This window comes from Zophobas morio, unplaced genomic scaffold, assembly GCF_036711695.1.
Source record: "Zophobas morio isolate AGI-343-1 ecotype UQ-CSIRO unplaced genomic scaffold, CSIRO_AGI_Zmor_V1 ptg000004l, whole genome shotgun sequence".
Lineage (NCBI taxonomy): Eukaryota > Metazoa > Arthropoda > Insecta > Coleoptera > Tenebrionidae > Zophobas > Zophobas morio.
In genome coordinates this window covers 3,445,574-3,467,520 of record NW_026972109.1, presented here as the reverse complement: position 1 = coordinate 3,467,520, position 21,947 = coordinate 3,445,574, and the positions used below count along the sequence as shown (strand labels likewise).

At 32.3% G+C, this 21,947-nt stretch overlaps 2 protein-coding genes and 1 long non-coding RNA gene across 6 annotated transcripts in view; 1 reads left to right on the top strand and 2 right to left on the bottom strand.

The window, feature by feature from the left end:
• The window catches only part of Arms (Ankyrin repeat-rich membrane spanning), a 45,397-nt gene extending 35,958 nt beyond the window's left edge, over positions 1-9,439 (bottom strand). For 2 of the 4 annotated variants that reach the window (XM_064067421.1, XM_064067438.1), the window contains exon 1: positions 9,265-9,439. Coding sequence is in view for 1 of the 4 variants with exons in the window: in XM_064067446.1 (XP_063923516.1) it covers positions 7,989-8,027 (39 nt within the window). In the remaining 3 variants the exon portion in view is untranslated. Of the gene's footprint in view, positions 1-7,988; positions 8,066-9,264 lie in introns of those variants that run through there. The other 2 variants (XM_064067462.1, XM_064067446.1) reach the window with 2 other exon arrangements.
• Positions 121-20,095, top strand: LOC135137766 (uncharacterized). The gene is made up of 2 exons (XR_010281935.1): positions 121-358; positions 19,677-20,095. It is a non-coding gene; the product is annotated as an uncharacterized LOC135137766 (long non-coding RNA).
• LOC135137761 (T-box transcription factor TBX6-like) lies at positions 19,081-21,696 on the bottom strand. Its single transcript, XM_064067494.1, has 3 exons — positions 21,411-21,696; positions 21,244-21,355; positions 19,081-20,050 (listed from the first exon to the last, which is right to left on the bottom strand). Exons 1-3 carry the CDS (start codon positions 21,466-21,468, stop codon positions 19,249-19,251), a joined length of 972 nt encoding a protein of 323 aa, XP_063923564.1. The 5' UTR covers positions 21,469-21,696; the 3' UTR covers positions 19,081-19,248.
• Between the last annotated feature and the right edge of the window lie 251 nt (positions 21,697-21,947).

The window sequence follows — 21,947 nt, the reverse complement described above, 5'->3', positions numbered from 1 at the left end:
TCGTTTCGTGTGACTTGTACACTGATAGATAAGACTAATGCCTTGGTAGTGGAGGTGATCCTACGTGATAAGGATTTACTCAATTTACTGTGTACAAATAGGAGATAAAGGTTTAATTAGTTCAATGCAGGAATAATAAAAGAAATAAATATGTAAACACGGAGATTGGCAAAGTGCGGAGCGCTTTGCTAATTACGTTTCGAATGCTTATTGGAGATTGTAATATTAAAAGCAAGCAAAGGTATTGATTTTCTTATCAACTTTATCAATTAGGTACATATGAGGCAATCGACGATTTACACTAGACACGCAGACGATAAGTGATAAGTTGGGAGTGACAGATGTTACATCGATGCTGGTGAGTTGTTCTTTTAGTTTTAATAATTTCATATCTCGTTCTTGTACATTTCCAAAATCTTCCACAGCTATAAATAACAGATTCATGTTATTATATTCGTGAATAGGAATCGTAGTCGTGTCGTTAGCGATAACGTTTTTAATATAGCCACATTACAACAGAGCGCTATAATATAGACTCGCGTGTAAATTTATTACAGGCAATATATTTATGAATACTTGGAATTACGAAGTTTTCAGCTTCTACAATGTTTGTTGTTTGCAGATGAAGCTAAAATTTAGTACAATACCGACAAGAATAGACGATAAACTCACAATTGTTATGAGACTTAGATCTCAGGTCACGTTGTAGCTACAACGATTTGAGTCACAACATTGTCAATTACATAAATTCCAATTTCAAATAGTGATTCACTTCAAAAATTCAGAATGAAAATTTATTGGTAGGCAGTGGCGGGCGGTAAAGGTCAAGTTTAATGACAAGTTGAGGTGGTGAATTGCAACATTTTTTGGTTATTGATTAACACCGTTAAATCAATATGTAGATGATAAACAACTTGAAAATGTTGTCACATGAGCGTGACGGAATTAAACACTAACGTAGCTTACAAATCTTCACTAGGTGGTTTCTAAAAGAAATACAAATAAATATTATTGTTATTGTTTCATCGTGTTTATTTATACAGTGTGGTCTGATTTTTTTTAATTGTGATCGTTTTTTGAATTTTTAAAGGTACATAGTTTTTCGATTTTACGATTTCTCAGTGGATTTTTACTTTACAATTTTCATTTTTAAAAATATTCGAGTTTTCAATAATTATCAGTTCTTCAGTTTTTCGATTGGCAATTTTTTGATCTTCCAATTTCAATTTTTCGACTTTTCACTTTTTCCATTTTCGAATTTTTAAAAATTCCAAGTTTTTACAGTTTACATTTCACAGTTTTTCGATTCTTCTTTTGCAGTGTTCAGATTTTTCGAATTTTCATTTTACATTTTTCGATTTTTCACTGTTTTGTTTCTTCCCTTTTTCAATTTTAACATTTTTCCTTTCTTCAATTTTTCGATCTTACGGTTTTCGACTTTACAATTTTTCATTTTTACAAATGTCCGATGAGTTTTTCAGTTTTTCGATTTGCAATTTTTTGATCTTACAATTTCAATTTTTCGACTTTTCACTTTTTCCATTTTCGAATTTTTAAAAATTCCAAGTTTTTACATTTTACGATTTCGCAGTTTTTCGATTCTTATTTTGCAATGTTCTGATTTTTCGAATTTTCATTTTACATTTTTCGATTTTTCACTGTTTTGTTTCTTCCCTTTTTCAATTTTTACATTTTTCGTTTCTTCAATTTTTCGATCTTACTGTTTACGACTTTACAAGTTTTCATTTAAATAAATATCCGATGAGTTTTTCAGTTTTTCGATTTGCAATTTTTTGATCTTACAATTTCAATTTTTCGGCTTTTCACGTTTTCCATTTTCGAATTTTCAAAAATTCCAAGTTTTTACATTTTACAATTTCGCAGTTTTTCGATTCTTATTTTGCAATGTTCTCATTTTTCGAATTTTCATTTTACATTTTTCGATTTTTCACTGTTTTGTTTCTTCCCTTTTTCAATTTTTACATTTTCCGTTTCTTCAATTTTTCGATGTTACCGTTGTTTTTCACTTTTTTGAATTTTAAATTTGGAAGGATTCGTAATTTTTAGATTTTACGATTTCTCAGTTTTTTGATTTTAATTTTGCAATTTTCTGATTTTGCGAGTTTTCAGTTTTACATTTTTTCGAGTTTTTGATTTTACAATTTTTTATTTTTACAAATACTCGATTTTTTCAGTTCTTCACTTTTTCGATTTGCAATTTTTCGATTCTTCTATTTTTCGTTTCGATTCTTCGATCATACAGTTTTTCATTTTTACAATTTCTAATTTGTAACTCTAAAAATTGCCAGACCACAACTTGAAAAATCGAAAAATTAAAAATTAAAAAACTGAAAAGTACGAAGATTCTAAAACCTAAAAATGGCAAGTCGAAAAATTTAAGAAACGAAAAATGAAAAATCGAGAACTTGAAAAATTAAAAAATTAAAGGCGACGTTTAAAATCGAAAAACTGAAAAAATCAAAAGTTTGAAAAAATTAAAAAAATATACAAAACACGAAAGTGTAAACCTAACAACTGAAGAAAAAAAATTGAACAATTGCAAAATTAAAAGTCGGAAAATTGAAAAATTGAAGAAGCGAATACAAAATCCAAAAACGCGAAAAATTGTGAAATCGAAAATTTATAAGATCGAACAATTAGAAATCAAAAACTGAAGAAACAAGAAAAATGAAACATGAAAAATTAAAACTCGAGCAAGTAAAAGATCCAAAAATTGAGAAATAGAAACACTGAAAACCGAGAAATTAATACATAATTTGAAAAATCGAAAAATTGATAGTGTAAAGTCGGAAAATTGAAAAATCTGTAAAACGAAAAGTATAAAATCGAAAAACTGAAAACCGAATAATTAAAGAAACGAACCATCAAAAACACGAAAGTGTAAAATCTAAAAACTGAAAAATCGACAAGCCGCAAAATCAAAAAATTGTCAAACCGAAAAATGAAGAAATTGAGAAATGGAAAAATTTATACATTGAAAAATCGAAAAACTGCAGAAACAAAAATTGATAAAATGGCAAAATTAAAATTCGGGAAATTAAAAAATCGCCAAATGAAAATTCAAGAAATATGTAAAATCAATAAATTGCAAACAGAAAATTTAAAGAAACAAATACAAAATCCAAAAACGCGAAAAACTGTGAAATCGAAAAATTGAAAAACGAAAAATGAAAAATCGAGAAATTGAAAAAATCAAGAGATTGAAAAAACTTAAAAATTGTCAAACCAACGAATTTTAAAGTCGGAAAATTGCAAAATCGAAAAATTTAAAACTGAACAATTAAAGAAACGAAAAATCGAAGACACGAAAATGTAGAACCTAAAAACTGAAAAATTGGAAAGCTAAAAAAGAAAAAATTGTAAAATCGTAAATTGTAAGATCGAAAAATCAAGAAACTGAAAACCGGAAAAATTTTAAAATTCAAAAATCGAAAAACTGAATAAACGAAAAATTGAAAATTCAAAAATGTAAAATCGATAAATTGCAAACTGATGAATTAAAGAAACAAATATAAAATCCAATAAGGCGAAAAACTGTGAAATCGAAAAGTAATAAAATCGATAGTTTCTAAGATCGAAAAATTGAAAATCAAAAACTAAAGAAACGAAAGAATAAAACAGAAAAAATAAACCTCGAGCAAGGAAAAAATCCAAAATTTGAGAAATAGAAAAATCGAAAAATGTAAAAATTGAGAACCGAAAAATTGCAAAATATGAAAAAACGCAAAACTGAAAAATCGAGAAATAAAATACTGAAAAACTGAAAACTCGAAAAATTGAAAAATAGAAAAGTGTAAAGTCGGAAAATTGAAAAATGTAAAAAACGAAAAGTATAAAATCAAAAAATTGAAAAATCTAAACAACGAAAAGTATAAAATCAAAAAATTGAAAATCGAAAATACGAAGGTGTAAAATCTAAAAACTGAAAAATCGAAAAATTGAAAAATCACGAAATTGAAAAATGGAAAAATTTAAAAATTGAAAAATGGAAAAACTAAAGAAACAAAAAATTAAAAAATTACAGAATAAAAAACTGTTAAATCGAAAAATCAAGAAGTTGAAAAATGGAAAAATGGAAAAATAAAAACGGAGAAACTAAAAATCGAAAAATAGAAAAGTGTAAAGACGTAAAATTGAAAAATCTAGAAAATGAAAAGTGTAAAATCTAAATATTGAAAAATCGAAAAATTGTAAAATCTAAAAATTGTAAGGTCGAAAAATGGGGAAATTGAAAAATGGAAAAATCGGAAAATTGAACATTCAAAAAATACAATCAATAAATACAAAATCCAAAAACGCTAAAAATTGTGAAATCGAAAAATTGAAAAACGAAAAATGAAAAATCGAAAAACTGAAAAAACCAAGACACTGAAAAAATTAAAAAATTGTAAAACCGAAAAATGGTAAAGTCGAAAAATTGTAAAACCAAAAATTGTAAAATCTAAAAATTGAAAATAGGACATTTTAAGAAACGAAAAATGGAAAACATAAAGTATACAATCTAAAAAATGAAAAACTGAAAACCTGAAAAATCAAAACTTACAATGTTTCGATCGAAAAAACAAGAAATTGAAAAATGAACAATTGGAAAAATGTTAAAACTAAAAAAACTAAAAACTGAAGAAACGAAAAATTAAAAAATTGCAAAATTTACAAATTGTAAGTTCGAAAAATATAAAATCGATAGATTGCAAACTGAAAAATTAAGCAAACAAATACAAAATCCAAAAACGCGTAAAATTGTTAAATCGAAAAGTAGTAAAATCGAAAATTTGTAAGATCGAAAAATTAAAACTGGAGCAAGTAATGATCCAAAAATTGAGAAATAGAAAAATGAAAAAGTATAAAAATTGAAAACCGAAAATTTGCAAACTGAAAAACTGAAGAAACAAAAAATCCAAAAATTGAAAAATTAAAAACCGAGAAATGGATACATAAATTGAAAAACCGAAAACCCGAAAAATCGAAAAAAAAATTTGAGAAATTGAAAAATCGAAAGATTGATAAATAAGTGTAAAATAGGAAAATTGGAAAATATAAAAAACCACAAGTATAAAATGTAAAAAATTGAAAACCGAACAATTAAAGAAACAAAAAATAGAAAATACGAAAGTGTAAAATCTAAAAACTGAAAAATCGAAAAATTGAAAAATCAAAAAACTATTAAATCGAAAAACTGTAAGATCGAAAAATCAAGAAATTGAAAAATCGAAATATGTACTGAAAAATCAAAAATTGAAAAATTGCAAAATTAAAAATCAAACGTTGAAACACTGACGGGACGAAAAAATAAAAAATCAGAAAATTTAAAATTCAAAAAATGTAAAATCGATAAATTGCAAACTGAAAAATTATAGAAACAAAAACAAAAAATTGAAAAACGAAAAATGAAAAATCGAGATATTGAAAAAAAAATCGAAAGACCAAATTAAAAATCGAAAAACTGAAAAAATCAAGAGATTGAAAAAATAAAAAAATTGTAAACCCGAAGAATTGTAAAGTCGAAAAATTGTAAAATCAAAAACAAAAAAGTGTAAAACCTAAAAACTGAATTAAAAAGTTGAAAAATTAAAAATTTGTAAAATTGAAAAATTAAAAATCGGGCAATTGAAAATTCAAAAAATGTAAAATCGATAAATTGCAAACTGAAAAATCGAAGAAGCAAATACAAAATCCACAAACGCGAAAAATTGTGAAATTGAAAAGTAGTAAAATCGAAAGTTTGTAAGATCGAAAAATTATAAAACAAAAACTGAAGAAAACGAAAAAATGAAAATTAAAACTCCAAAAATTGAGAAATAGAAAATGTGAGAAATATAAAAAGTGAAAACCGAAAAATTGCAATCACACTGAAAAATCAAGAAATAAAAAACTGAAACCTCGAAAAATTGAAAAATCTAAAAAACAAAGGTAAAATCAAAAATCTAAAAAATCAAAAAATTGTAAGATCAAAAAATCAACAAATTGAAAAATGAAAAAATTTCAAAATTGAAATATCGAAAAACTGAAGGAACAAAAAATTAAAAAATTCCAAAATTAAAAATCGGGAAAATGCAAAAACGCGAAAGATCGAAAAAAAACTCAAGAAACGAAAAAATGAAACATCGAAAAATTAAAACCTTTGCAACTAAATGATCCAAAAATTGAGAAATCGAAAAATTGAAAAAACCAAGTGACTGAAAACATTAAAAAATTGTAAAACCGAAGAATTGTACAGTCGAAAAATTGTAAAACCGAAAAATTGACGATCGAGAAATCAAGAGATTGGACAATTAAAGAAAAGAAAAATCTAAAAAACGAAGATGTAAAATCTAAAATCTAAAAAATTAAAAAATTGTAAAATCGAAAAACTAAAGAAACAAAAAATTTAAAAATTGCAAAATTAAAAATCGGGAAACTGAAAAAATACGAAAAATTGTGAAATCGAAATGTAGTAAAACCGAAAAAATTGAGAAACAGAAAAAGTGAAAAATATAAAAATTCAAAACCGAAAAATTGAAATTGAAAAACCGATAAAATAAAAAATCGAAAAATTGCAAAATTAAAAACCGAGAAATTGAGAAATTGATACATAATTTGAAAAAACGCAAAATCGAAAAATCGGGAGATAAAAAACCGAAAAACTGAAAACTCGAAAAATTGAAAAATAGAAAAGTGTAAAGTCGGAAAATTGAAAATCGAACAATTAAGAGACGAAAAATCGAAAACACGAAAGTGTAAAATCTAAAATCTTAAAAATCAAAAAGCTGAAAAAACATCGAAAAATTAAAACTCCAGCAACTAAAAGATCCAAAAATTAAGGAATCGAAAAATTAATAAACGAAAAATGATAAATCGAGAAATTGAAAAAATTAAAAAATCAAAAGACGAAGTTTAAAATCGAAAAACTGAAAAAATCAAGTGATTAAAAACATGAAAAAATCGTAAAACCGAAGAATTGTACAGTCGAAAACATGAAAGTCTAAAATGTGAAAAATTGGAAAGCTGAAAAATCAAAAAATTGTAAAATCGAAAAATTATAAGGTCTAGAAATCAAGAAATTGAAAAGTGGAAAAATTTAAAAATTGAAAAATCGAAAAACTGCAGAGACAAAAATTAAAAAATTGCAAAATTAAAAATCGGGAAATTGAAAAATTGAAGAAACGAAAAACTGAAAAATCGGAAAATTGAAAATCAAAAACTAAAGAAACGGAAGAATGAAACAGAAAAATTAAAACACGAGCAAGTGAAAGGTCCAAAAATTGAGAAATATGTAGAAAAAGGAAAAATGTGAAAATTGAAAGATTTCGAAATCTAAAAAAAAAGTATAAAACCAAAAAATTGATAAATCGTAACATGGAAACATTGCAAATCGAAAAATTAAAACATCGAAGAATTAAAAATTGAGAACCTGAAAAATAGAAATACTGCCAAAACGAAAAATTATAAATTCGAAAAATTGAGTAACGAAAAATTGTACAATTGAAAAATTTCTAAATCTAAAAAACGAAAAGTGTAAAATCGAAAAATTGACGGAACGAAAAACTGATTAGTTGGAAAATTCAATGAAGTTCAATCAAGTGAAAAAATGTAAACCAAAACCTCGAAAATTCCAAAACCAAAATTAGAAACTAACCCTAAAATCAACAAGAAACTTCTGACGTTTTGGTCTGGCACCTCGTTCTCGAAATTTCGAAAATACTTCATAACGTGTCCACATTTAAGCCGACTTATCAGCTTTTTAAGTAATTTATGCACTGCAATAAATGCACAGGAAACTTCACTCAATATTTCTGTTTAGGTAAGTGCTTCTGTGACAGTGATTTCTGTCTCCAGATAAGAACGACGTGGACATTTGAATAGTAATTAGGCACTCTGGTACTTACATTTTGCAGAAAATTACAGCCAAAACAACTCAAACCCTCTTCAAGAAAAACCTGACTTCACTAAACAAAACATAAAATTAGTAAAAAAAAAATGAAACTAACCTTTTTTGAATGCGAAAGTTTGTGATACATTAAAGCCATAATTTAACACCTTGCTTGAATTAGGATGAACGTACGACATGAAGTGCAAGAATGATTCAGCTACAACTTTTCCCGAGCAAGTGATAAATTTTTAGTTCCTTTTGGATAATAACAGGTTTTATTGATATTATATATTCACACAACAATTACAGTGTTGTTGTCATTGTTGTTGTTATTCTTGTCAGTTTTTTACTCCTAGTGTCCGCAAACAATATCAAACAAATTATTCATATTTCGTATTAGAAATCCGCAAGAACAATAAAGGTGAATTCGTATTTAAAAACACGACAATCTGAATACTTACGGTGGTGTGTTTAAATAAATTGCGCTTGATAACCATTTTTCCGTTTAGTTGCTATTTTTGGCAGACATTTTTAGAATTTATAGCACATTAATTTTGAATCCAGTGACGCCAACCGTAGCACGTAAAACACAGCCAACTGTAATCAAGATATTTTTGACTGCACGATATCGAACTACTTGTGTTCCATCAATAACACAATGTAGTTCACCGATTTTATATAGTTTTAAGAAATCATAACACCCCCTATAAAATAATAAATCGTTTAAAACGCAATTTTTCACAGAATCATCTATGTGTAATTTAATTACTTCCTGCATCCACGGATTTTCCGATTTCGTAGCTCAAATACTGACAGTTTTAAAAATACAAGACCTAAACACGGGGTGACTTTCGAATTCTTGACAATGCTGTATAACTGGTTGCCTACCACTATAATTAAATTAATTAATAAATATCTTCGTTGTTATCAGAAGCAACGTTTGATTAGTCGTCTGCATTCCTTGTTAACGTCAATCTATTTATCAAGTTTTGTCGCCGCAAATCCAACCTGAATCACATCCTCAATGTACTTTTTCATTGTACCAATTTCAAATAAAAATCAACCAGCCAACACACATCGAACTTCACTAAACACTACCAGTTCAAACTGCACTGTGTTCCGCAAACACCCACTAACTCCCTTCCGCTAAGAAAAAACGTGTCATAAATAAATATATGGCTCGACCTAAAATACGCGAAAACACAATTAACCCAACAATGGCAAAACTGTTAGAACCAATCAAATCAATGTAATTGTTCCATTCTCCACTTAATTTGTGCTAAACACAAACATAAATACGGTTTCTCCTAAAATCTTTCATTAATGGATTGTAGCTAGAAGTCCTAAGTGAAAAACAACGGATTCTCAAGAATTTTGAGGTTATGTTGACTCACCTATTTTAGACGCTTGAAATAACTTCCTGGCAAAGATGGGGCTCTGAAGATGAGTTTAATGCCGAGCGAAATTTACATGATCGACTTGTAACTAGTCCATGGTTGTAAACATATTAACTGACACTTCCACTCCACAAGAACAAGAATGATGTTTGAACAGCTGATTCACGTCATAGTTCACCGATTATTGCGGTGTACAGAGTGGCGTAATAAAAATATTTACACTGTGGAAACAAAAACACTGGCAGTTCTGGCGACAAAAAAATATGTCATAGTTGAAGCTGTCTTTAGTATTCAGTCGTACAAAACTGATGTCATCATTAAGAAAAAAATTTGAGAAAAATGTATAATTGGTCTATTTTAATTTGTAAATGATATTCGTGAAGTTGGCTGATTTCATGGTCAGTTTTACGCCCTTCGCTCATGCTTATCTCCTCAGTCGGGATGTCCAAAGGTCCGAAAACATGCAATTAACCTAATGTACCGGTTCTTAACAGTTGGCGCCGGCGCTAGTCGAGCACTATCATATTTCTCGTTACAAACAAGCAAATTGTACGTCAGCGACAGGAGTCTAGACAGATGCCACCCTCCAAGACCGGAATTCCTTCCCGGTGGCTAATAAAATTCGCTGTTAGAAATCTGTGAAAACGTTCTAATAGCTGTGGGTATATATTTCTCAGATTATATTACAATGTACACACTGTTAGAAATGAATAATTTATATATAAATATCGTTCCAGATTTCCATGACTGATTATTTTGATTGACACTTATTAATGATATATAGAATTATAACTATATTGTAAAAAAAACAAAAAATAAATCGTGTCATGCACATTTCTAGTGAAATTCTCTTAATAAAATTTTACAGTGACGTCATTAGTTTCAAGGAAAGGATTAATCAACAAACAGTTTGTTAGCTTTACGATAATATAATTTCTGTTTCGAAGATTATCTCTCAAAAAAATTCCAACATCTGAACCGCAAGTCACCGATGGAAATTAGCAAGATGTATTTTTACCACGAACCATAAAACCATTAAAATTGCATAATCATTTGTTAAAGTAAAACTATTTCCCCTTAAAATTTAATTCGTGGCTTGAAAATTTGTAATAGATTATTTGTTGAAGTGACCATCAAATTAAAACGTTGGTTCAAAGTTGTTTCGACAGAACTTTCCTCGCTTCTGAAGTACAGTCCAACAAATACGGTTTCTCTGAAAAATTATAAAGTTTGATTTTGGAGAATTTTACTTTTTCGTGATAACCTCTGTGCAGTAAAAACAATACAGAAGGAACTAGTCACAATGTAATAGAAAAAAAAAGGTTTCATATTCTTAAAAAAAAAGACATTTGGGGCCCCCGAAAAGATTTCACATTCTTAGAAAGAGTTGGGACCCCCAAGAAGGTTTTACATTTTTAAAAAAAGAGAGTTAGGTCCCGGAGAAGGTTTCACACTCTAAAAAAAAAACATTTGGCGCCCATTAGATGATTTTACATTTATAAAAAAGACCGTTGGGACATCCGAGAAGGTTTCACATTCTTAAAAGTATACATTTGGGGCCTCCGAGAAGGTTTTACATTAAAAAAAAAACAGTTAGGACCCTCGACAAGGTTTCACATTTAAAAAACTTGACATTTGCCGCCCTCGAGAAGGACTCACATTACAAAAAAAAAACAGTTGAGAAGATTTCACATTCTTAAAAAAAAAGACATTTGGGCCCCCCGAGAAAGTTTCATATTCTTAAACAAATACACTTGGGGCCCCCGAAAACGTTTCACGACCATTTTTACAAAACAAGAGTTGGGACCCCCAAGAAGGTTTTACATTTTTAAAAAGAAAAATTTGGCGTCTCCTTGAATGATTTACATTGTTAAATAAATACATTTGGAGCCCCTAAGAAGATTTTGCATTTTTAAAAAAAGACAGGTGGAACCCCGAGAAAGTTTCACATTAAAAAATAGGCAGTTGGAGCCCTCCGAGAAGGTTTCATATTCTTAAGAAAAGTGATTTGGCGCCCTCGTGAAGGTTTCCCATTAAAAAAAAGAATTTTGGAGCTCCCGAGAAGGTTTTACATTTTTAATAAAGACAGCTAAGACCCCGGAGAAGGTTTCACATTCTAAAGAAAGACATTTGGCGCCCCCGAGAAGATTTTACATTAAAAAAAAAAACCACTTGGGACCTCCGAGAAGGTTTTACATTGTTAAAAAGACAGTTGGAACCCCCAAGAAGGTTCCACATTAAAAAAAATACATTTGGGGCCCCTGAGAATATTTTGTATTTTTAAAAAAGACATGTGGAACCCCGAGAAGATTTCATATTAAAAATAGGCGTTTGGAGCCCCCGAGAAGGTTTTACATTTTTAAAAAATGATACTTGGGGCCACCGAGAAAGTTTCACTTTCTTAAAAAAAGACATCTGGCGCCCCCGAAAAGGTTTCACATTAAAAAAAAAGAATTTCGGAGGCCCCGAGAAGGTTTTACTTCTTTAAAAAAAGACAGTTGGGACCACAGAGAAGATTTCACATTCTTAATAAAAGACATTTGGGGCCCCCAAAAAGGTTCATATTCTTAAAACAATGCACTTGGAGCCCCCGAGAAGGTTTCACATTCTTAAAAAATATATAATTGGGGCTCCTGACGAGGTTTTACATTCTAAAAAAAAAACATTTGGGACCCCCAAGAAGGTTTTAGATTTTTAAAAAAGACTGTTAACCCCTGGAAAAAGTTTCACAATTTAAAAAGAAAAATTTGGCATCCCCTAGAAGGTTTTACATTTTTAAAAAGATCAGTTAGGATCCCCGAGAATGTTCACATTCTTAAAGAATACATTTGGGGCCCCTGAGAAGATTCTGCATTTTTAAAAAAGATAGGTAGAACCCCGAGAAGATTTCATATTAAAAAAAAAGGCATTTGGAGCCCTCGAGAAGGTTTTACATTTTTAAAAAAAGATACCTAGGGCCTCCGAAAAGGTTTTACATCTTTAAAAAAGACAGTTGGGACCCCAGAGAAGATTTCACCTCTTTTACAAAAGGACAGTTGGGACCCCCGAGAAGGTTTCACAATCTTAAAAAAAAACATTTGGTACCCCTGCCATGGTCTTATATTCTTAAAAAAAGATAGTTGGAACCCCCAAGAAGGTTTTACATTTTGAAAAAAGATCAGTTAGTATCCTCGAGAATGTTTCATATTCTTAAAAAAATACATTTGGGGCCTCTGAGAATATTTTGTATTTTTAAAAAAGATATGTGGAACCCCGAGAAGGTTTCACATTAAAAACAGGCGTTTGGAGCCCCGAGGAGGTTTTACATTTTTAAAAAAAGATACTTGGGGCCCCCGAGAAGGCTTCATTTTCTTAAAAAAAGACATTTGGCGCCCCCGAGAAAATTTCACATTAAAAAAAAATGTTGGAGACTCCGAGAAGGTTTTACTTCTTTAAAAAAGACAGTTGGGACCCCAGTGAAGATTTCACATTCTTAAAAAAAGACATTTAGGGCATCCGAGAACGTTTCATATTCTTAAAAAAATACACTTGGAGCCCCCGAGAAATTTTCTCATTCTTAAAAAAAACATTTAGGGCCCCTGACAAAGTTTTACATTCTAAAAAAAAAAAACATTTCGGACCCCCAAGAAGGTTTTAGATTTTTAAAAAAGACTGTTAAGCCCTGGAAAAAGTTTGACAATTTAAAAAAAAAATTTGGCGTCCCCTAGAAGGTTTTACATTTTTAGAAAAGATAGGTAGAACCCCGAGAAGATTTCATATTAAAAAATAGGCATTTGGAGCCCTCGAGAAGGGTTTACATTTTTAAAAAAAGATACTTAGGGCATCCGAGAAGGTTTCATATTTTTAAGAAAACACATTTGGCGCCCTCGTGAAGGTTTCACATTAAAAAAAGAATTTTGGAGCTCCCGAGAAGGTTCTACATCAAAAAAAAAGACAGTTGGGACCCCAGAGAAGATTTCACCTATTTTTCAAAAGGACAGTTGGGACCCCCGAGAAGCTTTCACAATCTTAAAAAAAAAAACATTTGGTACCCCTGGCACGGTTTTATATTCTTAAAAAAAGACAGTTGGGACCCCCAAGAAGATTTTACATTTTGAAAAAAGTTCAGTTAGGATCCTCGAGAATGTTTCATATTCTTAAAAAAATACATTTGGGGCCCCTGAGAAGATTTTGTATTTTTAAAAAAGACAGGTGGAACCCTGAGAAGGTTTCACTTTAAAAACAGACGTTTGGAACCCCCGAGAAGGTTTTACATTTTTAAAAAAAGATTCTTGGGGCCTCCGAGAAGGTTTCACTTTCTTAACAAAAGACATTTGGCGCCCCCGAGAAGGTTTCACATTAAAAAAAAAAAAGAATTTCGGAGGCCCCGAGAAGGTTTTACTTCTTTAAAAAAAGACAGTTGGGACCACAGAGAAGATTTCACATTCTTAATAAAAGACATTTGGGGCCCCCAAAAAGGTTCATATTCTTAAAAAAATACACTTGGAGCCCCCGAGAAGGTTTCACATTCTTAAATAAAAAAACATTGGGGCCCCAGACGAGGTTTTACATTCTAAAAAAAAAAACATTTGGGATCCCCAAGAAGGTTTTAGATTTTTAAAAAAGACTGTTAAGCCCCAGAAAAATTTGGCGTACCCTAGAAAGTTTTACATTTTTAAAAAGATCAGTTAGGATCACCGAGAATGTTCACATTCTTAAAGAATACATTTGGGGCCCCTGAGAAGATTTTGCATTTTTAAAAAAGATAGGAAGAACCTCGAGAAGGTTTCATATTAAAAAATATGCATTTGGAGCCCCCGAAAAGGGTTTACATTTTTAAAAAAAGATACTTAGGGCCTCCGAGAAGGTTTCATATTCTTAAGAAAAGACATTTGGCGCCCTCGTGAAGGTTTCACATTAAAAAAAGGAATTTTGGAGCTCCCGAGACGGTTTTACATCTTTAAAAAAAGACAGTTGGGACCCCAGAGAAGATTTCACCTATTTTTCAAAAGGACAGTTGGGACCCCCGAGAAGGTTTCACAATCTTAAAAAAAAAAACATTTGATACCCCTGACACGGTTTTATATTCTTAAAAAAAGATTTTGTATTTTTAAAAAAGACAGGTGGAACCCCGAGAAGGTTTCACATTAAAAATAGGCGTTTGGAGCCCCCGAGGAGGTTTTACATTTTTAAAAAAAGATACTTGGGGGCCTCCGAAAAGGTTTCATTTTCTTAAAAAAAGACATTTGGCGCCCTCGAGAAAGTTTCACATTAAAAAAAAAAAAATTTGGAGACCCCGAGAAGGTTTTACTTCTTTATAAAAGACAGTTGGGATCCCAGAGAAGATTTCACATTCTTAAAAAAAGACATTTGGGGCCCCCCAGAAAGTTTTACATCTTTAAAAAAATAATAGTTGGGACCCCAGAGAACATTTCACCTATTTTTCAAAAGGACAGCTGGGACCCCCGAGAAGGTTTCACAGTCTTAAAAAAAACATTTGGTACCCCTGACACTGTTTTATATTCTTAAGAAAAGACAGTTGGGACCCTCAAGAAGGTTTTACATTTTGAAAAAAAATTAGTTAGGATCCTCGAGAATGTTTCATATTCTTAAAAAAATACACTTGGAGCCCCCGAAAAATTTTCTCATTCTTAAAAAAAAAAACATTTGGGGCCCCTGACGAGGTTTTACATTCTAAAAAAAACATTTGGGACCCTCAAGAAGGTTTTAGATTTTTAAAAAAGACTGTTAAGCCCTGGAAAAAGTTTCACAATTTAAAAAGAAAAATTTGGCGTCCCCTAGAAGGTTTTACATTTTTAAAAAGATCAGTTAGGATCCCCGAGAATGTTCACATTCTTAAAGAATACATTTGGGGCCCCTGAGAAGATTTCGCATTTTTAAAAAAGATAGGTAGAACCTCGAGAAAGTTTCATATTAAAAAATAGGCATTTGGAGCCCCCGAGAAGGGTTTACATTTCTAAAAAAAGTTACTTGGGGCCTCCGAGAAAGTTTCATGCTCTTAAAAAAAGATATTTGGCGCCTCCGAGAAGGTTTCACATTAAAAAAAAAGAATTTTGGAGCCCCAAGAAGATTTCACCTTTCTAAAAATAGTCATTTGGGGCCCTTAGAAAGTTTTATATTTAAAAAAAAAATACACTTGGGCCCCAGAGAAGGTTTCACGTTCTCAAAAAAAAAAAAAAAAAACATTTGGGGCCCCTGACAAGGTTTTACGTTCTTAAAAAAACAGTTGGGACCCCCAAGAAGATTTTACATTTTTAAAAAAGACTGTTAAGCCCCGGAGAAAGTTTCACATTTTAAAAAGAAAAATTTGGCATCCCCTAGAAGGTTTTACATTTTTAATAAGATCAGTTAGGATCCCCGAGAATTTTCACATTCTTAAAAATACATTTGGGGCCCCTGAGAAGATTTTGCGTTTTTAAAAAAGATAGGTAGAACCCCGAGAAGGTTTCATATTAAAAAATAGGCATTTGGAGCCCTCGAGAAGGGTTTACATTTTTAAAAAAAGATACTTAGGGCCTCCGAGAAGGTTTCATATTTTTAAGAAAACACATTTGGCGCCCTCATGAAGGTTTCACATTAAAAAAAAGAATTTTGGAGCTCCCGAGAAGGTTTTACATCTTTAAAGAAAGATAGTTGGGGCCCCAGAGAACATTTCACCTATTTTTCAAAAGGACAGTTGGGACCCCCGAGAAGGTTTCACAATCTTAAAAAAAAAAAACATTTGATACCCCTGACACGGTTTTATATTCTTAAAAAAAACAGTTGGGACCCCCAAGAAGGTTTTACCTTTTGAAAAAAGATCAGTTAGAATCCTCGAGAATGTTTCATATTTTTAAAAAAATACATTTGGGGCCCCTGAGAAGATTTTGTATTTTTAAAAATGACAGGTGGAACCCCGAGAAGGTTTCACATTAAAAATAGGCGTTTGGAGCCCTCGAGAAGGGTTTACATTTTTAAAAAAAGACACTTAGGGCCTCCGAGAAGGTTTCATATTTTTAAGAAAACACATTTGGCGCCCTCGTGAATGTTTCACATTAAAAAAAAGAATTTTGGAGCTCCCGAGAAGGTTTTACATCTTTAAAAAAGATAGTTGGGACCCCAGAGAACATTTCACCTATTTTTCAAAAGGACATTTGGGACCCCCGAGAAGGTTTCACAGTCTTAAAAAAAAACATTTGGTAACCCTGACACGGTTTTATATTCTTAAGAAAAGACAGTTGGGACCCTCAAGAAGGTTTTACATTTTGAAAAAAAATTAGTTAGGATCCTCGAGAATGTTTCATATTCTTAAAAAAAATACATTTGGGGCCCCTGCGAAGATTTTGTATTTTTAAAAAAGACATATGGGGCCCCGAGATGGTTTCACATTAAAAAGAAAAGGAATTTGGAGCCCCAGAGAAGGTTTTACATCTTTAAAAAAAGACAGTTGGGACCTCAGTGAAGATTTCACATTCTTAAAAAAAGACATTTGGGGCCCCCGAGAAAGTTTCATATTCTTTAAAAAAATACACTAGGTGCCCTTGACAAGGTTTTACATTAAAAAAAAGACTGAAGGTTTCATATTAAAAATAGGCGTTTGGAACCCCCAAGAAGTGTTTACATTTAAAAAAAAAGACACTTGGGCCTCGGAGAGGGTGTCATATTCTTAAAAAAAGGCATTTGGCGCCCCCGAGATGATTTCACATTAAAAAATAGAGTTTTGGAGCCCCGAGAAGGTTTTACATCTTTAAAAAAGGACAGTTGGGGCCCCCGAGAAGACTTCACATTTTAAAAAAAAGACAGTTGGGACTCCTGAGAAGATTTCATATTCTTAAAAAAAGACATTTGGAGCCGCCGAGAAGGTTTCATATTCTTAAAAAAAAAAGACATTTGCCCCACTCCCAGAAGGTTTCACATTAAAAAAAAGAAATTTGGAGCCCCCGAGAAGATTTTACATCTTTAAAAAAAGACAGTTGAGACCCCCTGGAAGGTTGCACATTCTTAAAAAAAGACTGTTGGAACCCCCAAGAAGGTTTTATATTTTTAAAAAAGATTGTTGAGACCCCCGAGAGGTTTCACATTCTTAAAAAATAAAACATTTGGCGCGTCAAAAAGGTTTTACATTTTTAAATAACAAGGGGCGTATTCTCACCTTTTCGAGAAAGTGGGGTAATTTTATCAATAAAAATTTTGTTATGACTTCATAAACAATGCGAGTGAAGAGAAAAAAAAAAGAAACAAAAACAAAAGGGTTTAAAATCCAGATGTCGAGCGTAAAAAGTCAAGGCGCATTCATAAACCACAAGTGCAGGAGTATGTTATTTTATAAAATTTAAATATGGCAAAATTAAGTGAACTAAATATAAACAAAAATTGTTCAGAAATGTAAGCCGATTTCAGTGATTATCTTTTAACAACAGGTTTTGCTGAAAGTCAACAAGGGTCAATAATTGTGTACCTACCTAAAGTAAAAATTTAACTCGAAAATCCTGGATATGTTTCATTGTATTTTAGGTGCGAGGGAAGTTCTGTCGAAACAACTTTCCACCAAATTTTTTGTGCTGTTATATTTGAACATAAACAGTTTATTTTATATATTTTTAAAACATTATAAAGAAAATAAAAAGTTGTATTAGACTGAACCTTATGGGTTTCTCAATCTATTTTCCGCAGAATTTTAAACTTTCAACTCAATTTCTTTCAAAATAAAGATTGTCCAGAATTATATGAATTTTATGGACTCCCAAAGTTAATTTGTTTTACAGCCCTGTTGTCAGTTTTATTGTTTAGCTGAAGAGCGGGGCGAACTCAGGTACAGAGAAGATCGGCTTTCCCCTGACAGGCTATTTACCTGTACAATAGAATTGACGCCTGAGCTGTGAAACAAATTAACGTTGGGAGTCCATAAAATTCTTATAATTCTGGACAAACTTTACAAACAAATGGATTTCGATGGTTATTTCCCTGTACCCTTCATTTGAAAATAAATAAGCTTATCTGTGTTTTTACCGATTTGCATTTTATGACGGACTCCCTACAGTGACCATAATCTCTCGTGTTTTTGGGTCGGCACCTGGGATAGCTCGACTGGGGACCCCTAATCCATTCCTAAATAAGCTGCGGTATTTCAGCAAATTTCCAAAGATTAGTTATAAATAAACTAGGCTTAAAATATTTCGCTCATTCGTCTAAAAAAACCAAATTTGTACTCATTTTCAATCCGATGATCATTAAAAAAGCGATTGAGATACTTATCGGACTTAATCTACTAGATATTATTTAGCACACTTTAAAATAAAATAAGTGCCACATACCTGTTCATTGGAAAATTTTTGTGACCCGTCCCATATCAATATTCTAAAATTATCTTTGGTTTTATCTTTTTAGTGCGAGATATACTAGATTTATAAAAAAATTTACTTCCCGAGCGTAAGAGAGTACGAAGAAATAGATCTCTCGCTTCCGTCTGTCTGTCTGTCCGTCTGGCCAATCGTAAAATTTTTTTGCGAAATAAATCGTATCTAAAATGTCCAAATATGATGAGTTGATTCATATTTTTTCGATTTACTTACACAGCGTGACTCAAAAGTTCTGTCGAAACAACTTTCGATCAATTTTTTTAGTGTTCAAGTTTATAAATAAAAATCCATTTTCCATTTTCAATTAATTATACTTTCTTTGGAATTTACAGTAGTTACGTAAAATATGATAAATCTACATGGTTTTTGAAAAAAAAATCTTCTTTTTCATAGAGAACTTTTAATTAACTTTATAAACATATAGGAACAGAACTTAATAACATAACTTTATACAGAGGTAATTGTATCGTCCTTAAGCTTAGTATCACAGTTACGTAAACCTGAAATAAATAACTAAATAAACGCAGTTATATTTATCCGTCAAACCAAATAATCGTCTAAAAATATAGTTGCGGTTTTCAAATAATGAATTTTCACCAGTTCTAACTGTGAATTATAACTGCGTTTTACAATCAACACACACTCAACTATTAATAATTCCATTAATCGAAAAATCTGTAATTTTCTTTGGTTTTTTAACTTCTTCCTGCCTATTTACGTAATACGCGGGAGCCCTATATGAGTACGGATAATACACAGGAACTGTAGGCGGCCAGTAGTACTGGGGATATATCGGATACGGCGAATAATAATATCTGTCATAAAGCGAATAAACCGACATCGCTCTTCTTTGGCTTTCCACCTCATCCCGTTCCACCATCTCCGGGGGCGGCGGCGACGGCGTCGCGCTTCTCTTACTACTAGGCGAATCCGGAGCCTCACTCCCTTGCTTCCTCTTACTATGCGACTTCCCGTTCTCCCGAAACCCTTTCGCAAAAGGATTGTAATTAATCTTGAGTTTCGTAACCCTCTCGTTCTGATAAGCCGTAACAGCAATGAATTGCGTTTCAGGGAAAACAATGCTCTTGGTGGGACCCCAGCGCAGGGCTTGAGGATTGGGGTGCTTGACCAGGAAAATCCTGGGTTGGTACTTGTGCATGGAGGACAGAATCAATTGTCCCGATGGCGCCTTGCAGGCGTTGGTGATTTTAATCTTGGCGAAGGAGACGTTCTCCTCCATCCAGAAGCTTCCAAGGGCGGGTGAGCTCGGGTGCATGTAGATGCGTTCAGAGCTTTGGGATTCCTCCTGGCCTGCTGGGGACCAACCGCCGGCGGAGGAGAATTTGAAGCGACAACGGTTGGATAGGGCCATCTCGAGGAAGACGCAGTAGTGGGCCTTTGGATCGAGGTTGGAGATTTTAACCACCAAGTGGGGGAACATATTTCTGAAAAAAAAACACCAGATTAAATAAAATAAATAAAAAAATTGATTTACTAGTTGTTGTTTTTTATCAAGGCGGCTTCATAAACCACAAATAGAATTTAGTCAGTAGCGAACATAATAGAGACTTTTACCCAAAAATCGCAGCTTCATTGTTCATTTGACTGTGTATTGGCAAACACTATGAAATGGTACTCTTATGTAAAGTTTAACACCCGACTTGAGGGTTAAAGAAGCCGCCCAACTGTGCTACGCAGAATTGAAAAGATGAGACAGTGACCACCCCGGCTTAAGCCGCAGTCAAAAGAGCCGACAATACACACATCTTTGTCGTAAATTCGCCACAAGTGCCGCTGTTTTAGTACAGTTTCTCACACTTTCCCGGAAACTGGTAAATCACCATAATCAAAAATCAATTCAGCGTTTCCGGAAACGTGCCATCTGACCAATTCCTCAGATTATAATTAAGAAAACAAAGAGGCGGCAGTCACATCTGCTGCCACTCTTATTTGGTAAAACCTGGCGCCGTCACCGACAGACAAACAAGACAGTCATCAGGGTGTAATTTACAATAAAATAAAGCCCAGGTAAAGTCGCAAAAATTTCGAGATTGAAATCACTCATCAAACTAGACTTAGTTTTAAATATTTACTGGGTTTTTGTTAGGGTGTTGGCGCCTGTCATCAAAGAATTAACAAAGGGATGTTTAACACGCGAGAGCTACCACATGTTGAGTGCGAAATATCAAGATAATGTAAACATTGTCGATTTGGGGCCTTAAACAAAATAATAACTTCCCGTTACTGGCCTGACCTAAAATAATAAAATCCGGTAAACAGGCGAAGAGATGTCGTAAATATTTAAAATAGGGGAGGGTTGGGCTTGAGGGTGCAAAGTACCTGCACTAAAACCCCAGATTATTTTATGGACGGGTTGCAATTAAACACTCAACTTTAAAAGGAAAATGCGGTTTCAGAATTACCGGATTAGGGCTGTAAATCACTCATTGTGGGCACCTGAGTTTCGGAAAATCCAATTTACGTTATCATTGTTATCATTCGAACGAAAGGAGAATAGAAAAGTACCGAAATACCTTTGAAGTCTGGTCATACTTGCTAACACTAAACGATAGTCGAGGGTGACGAACTGACTTTGTGAGATACCGACAATTTTTCCGAGTGTCAAAAAAAAAATTACCTTCCAAGCTTCGTAATAATCATCTCCGTTCCTATATTGTGAAACTGTCCCCACAAGTCCTTGTTAACCAGCCGAACTTCGGCCTTCTCGACCGGACAACCCGGAGAAGGATCTATAACACAAAATCACGGTTATTCAAAATTTTCCAAAAATCGCGGTTTCTTTACCACTGTAAAAATACTCCCGAGGAACAGGTCTATCCACTACGACCATTTCCGGATTCATTTTCGAAGACTACTAGCAATGTTCGACACGATATTTTGGCACAGCACTCACTTTGAAATAAACACAGAGATTTAACAACCACCCTTAAATAGGTACTGGCTAAGCATGTCGTTTCGTTTTGGCAAAGTGGGGATAAGGAGGGTCGTACCCAGTGACGAAATGTGTACTAGCCCACCCCCTGCTGAGCTTCATTATGGTCTTATTAGTCATTTAAACTGGCGATTTGTCGATAAGTACTTACTTATGACTATGAGGTTGATAATGATACCGTCGTTGGCAAAACATGTTGCATTGATAGCGCTAGGTCAACGGGTTATCGTGGTAATTTTGCAGTTGTGTTTTTGTACGAGATTGGGATTTTTGATGATGGATTTAAGGCAAGCTTTTCTGTAAACTTGTATCAAATAATGATAAAAATTTTGAGATTTCGGCGTGAAAAATATTTACGGTTTTAAATTTTGGATAAATGACACAAGCAC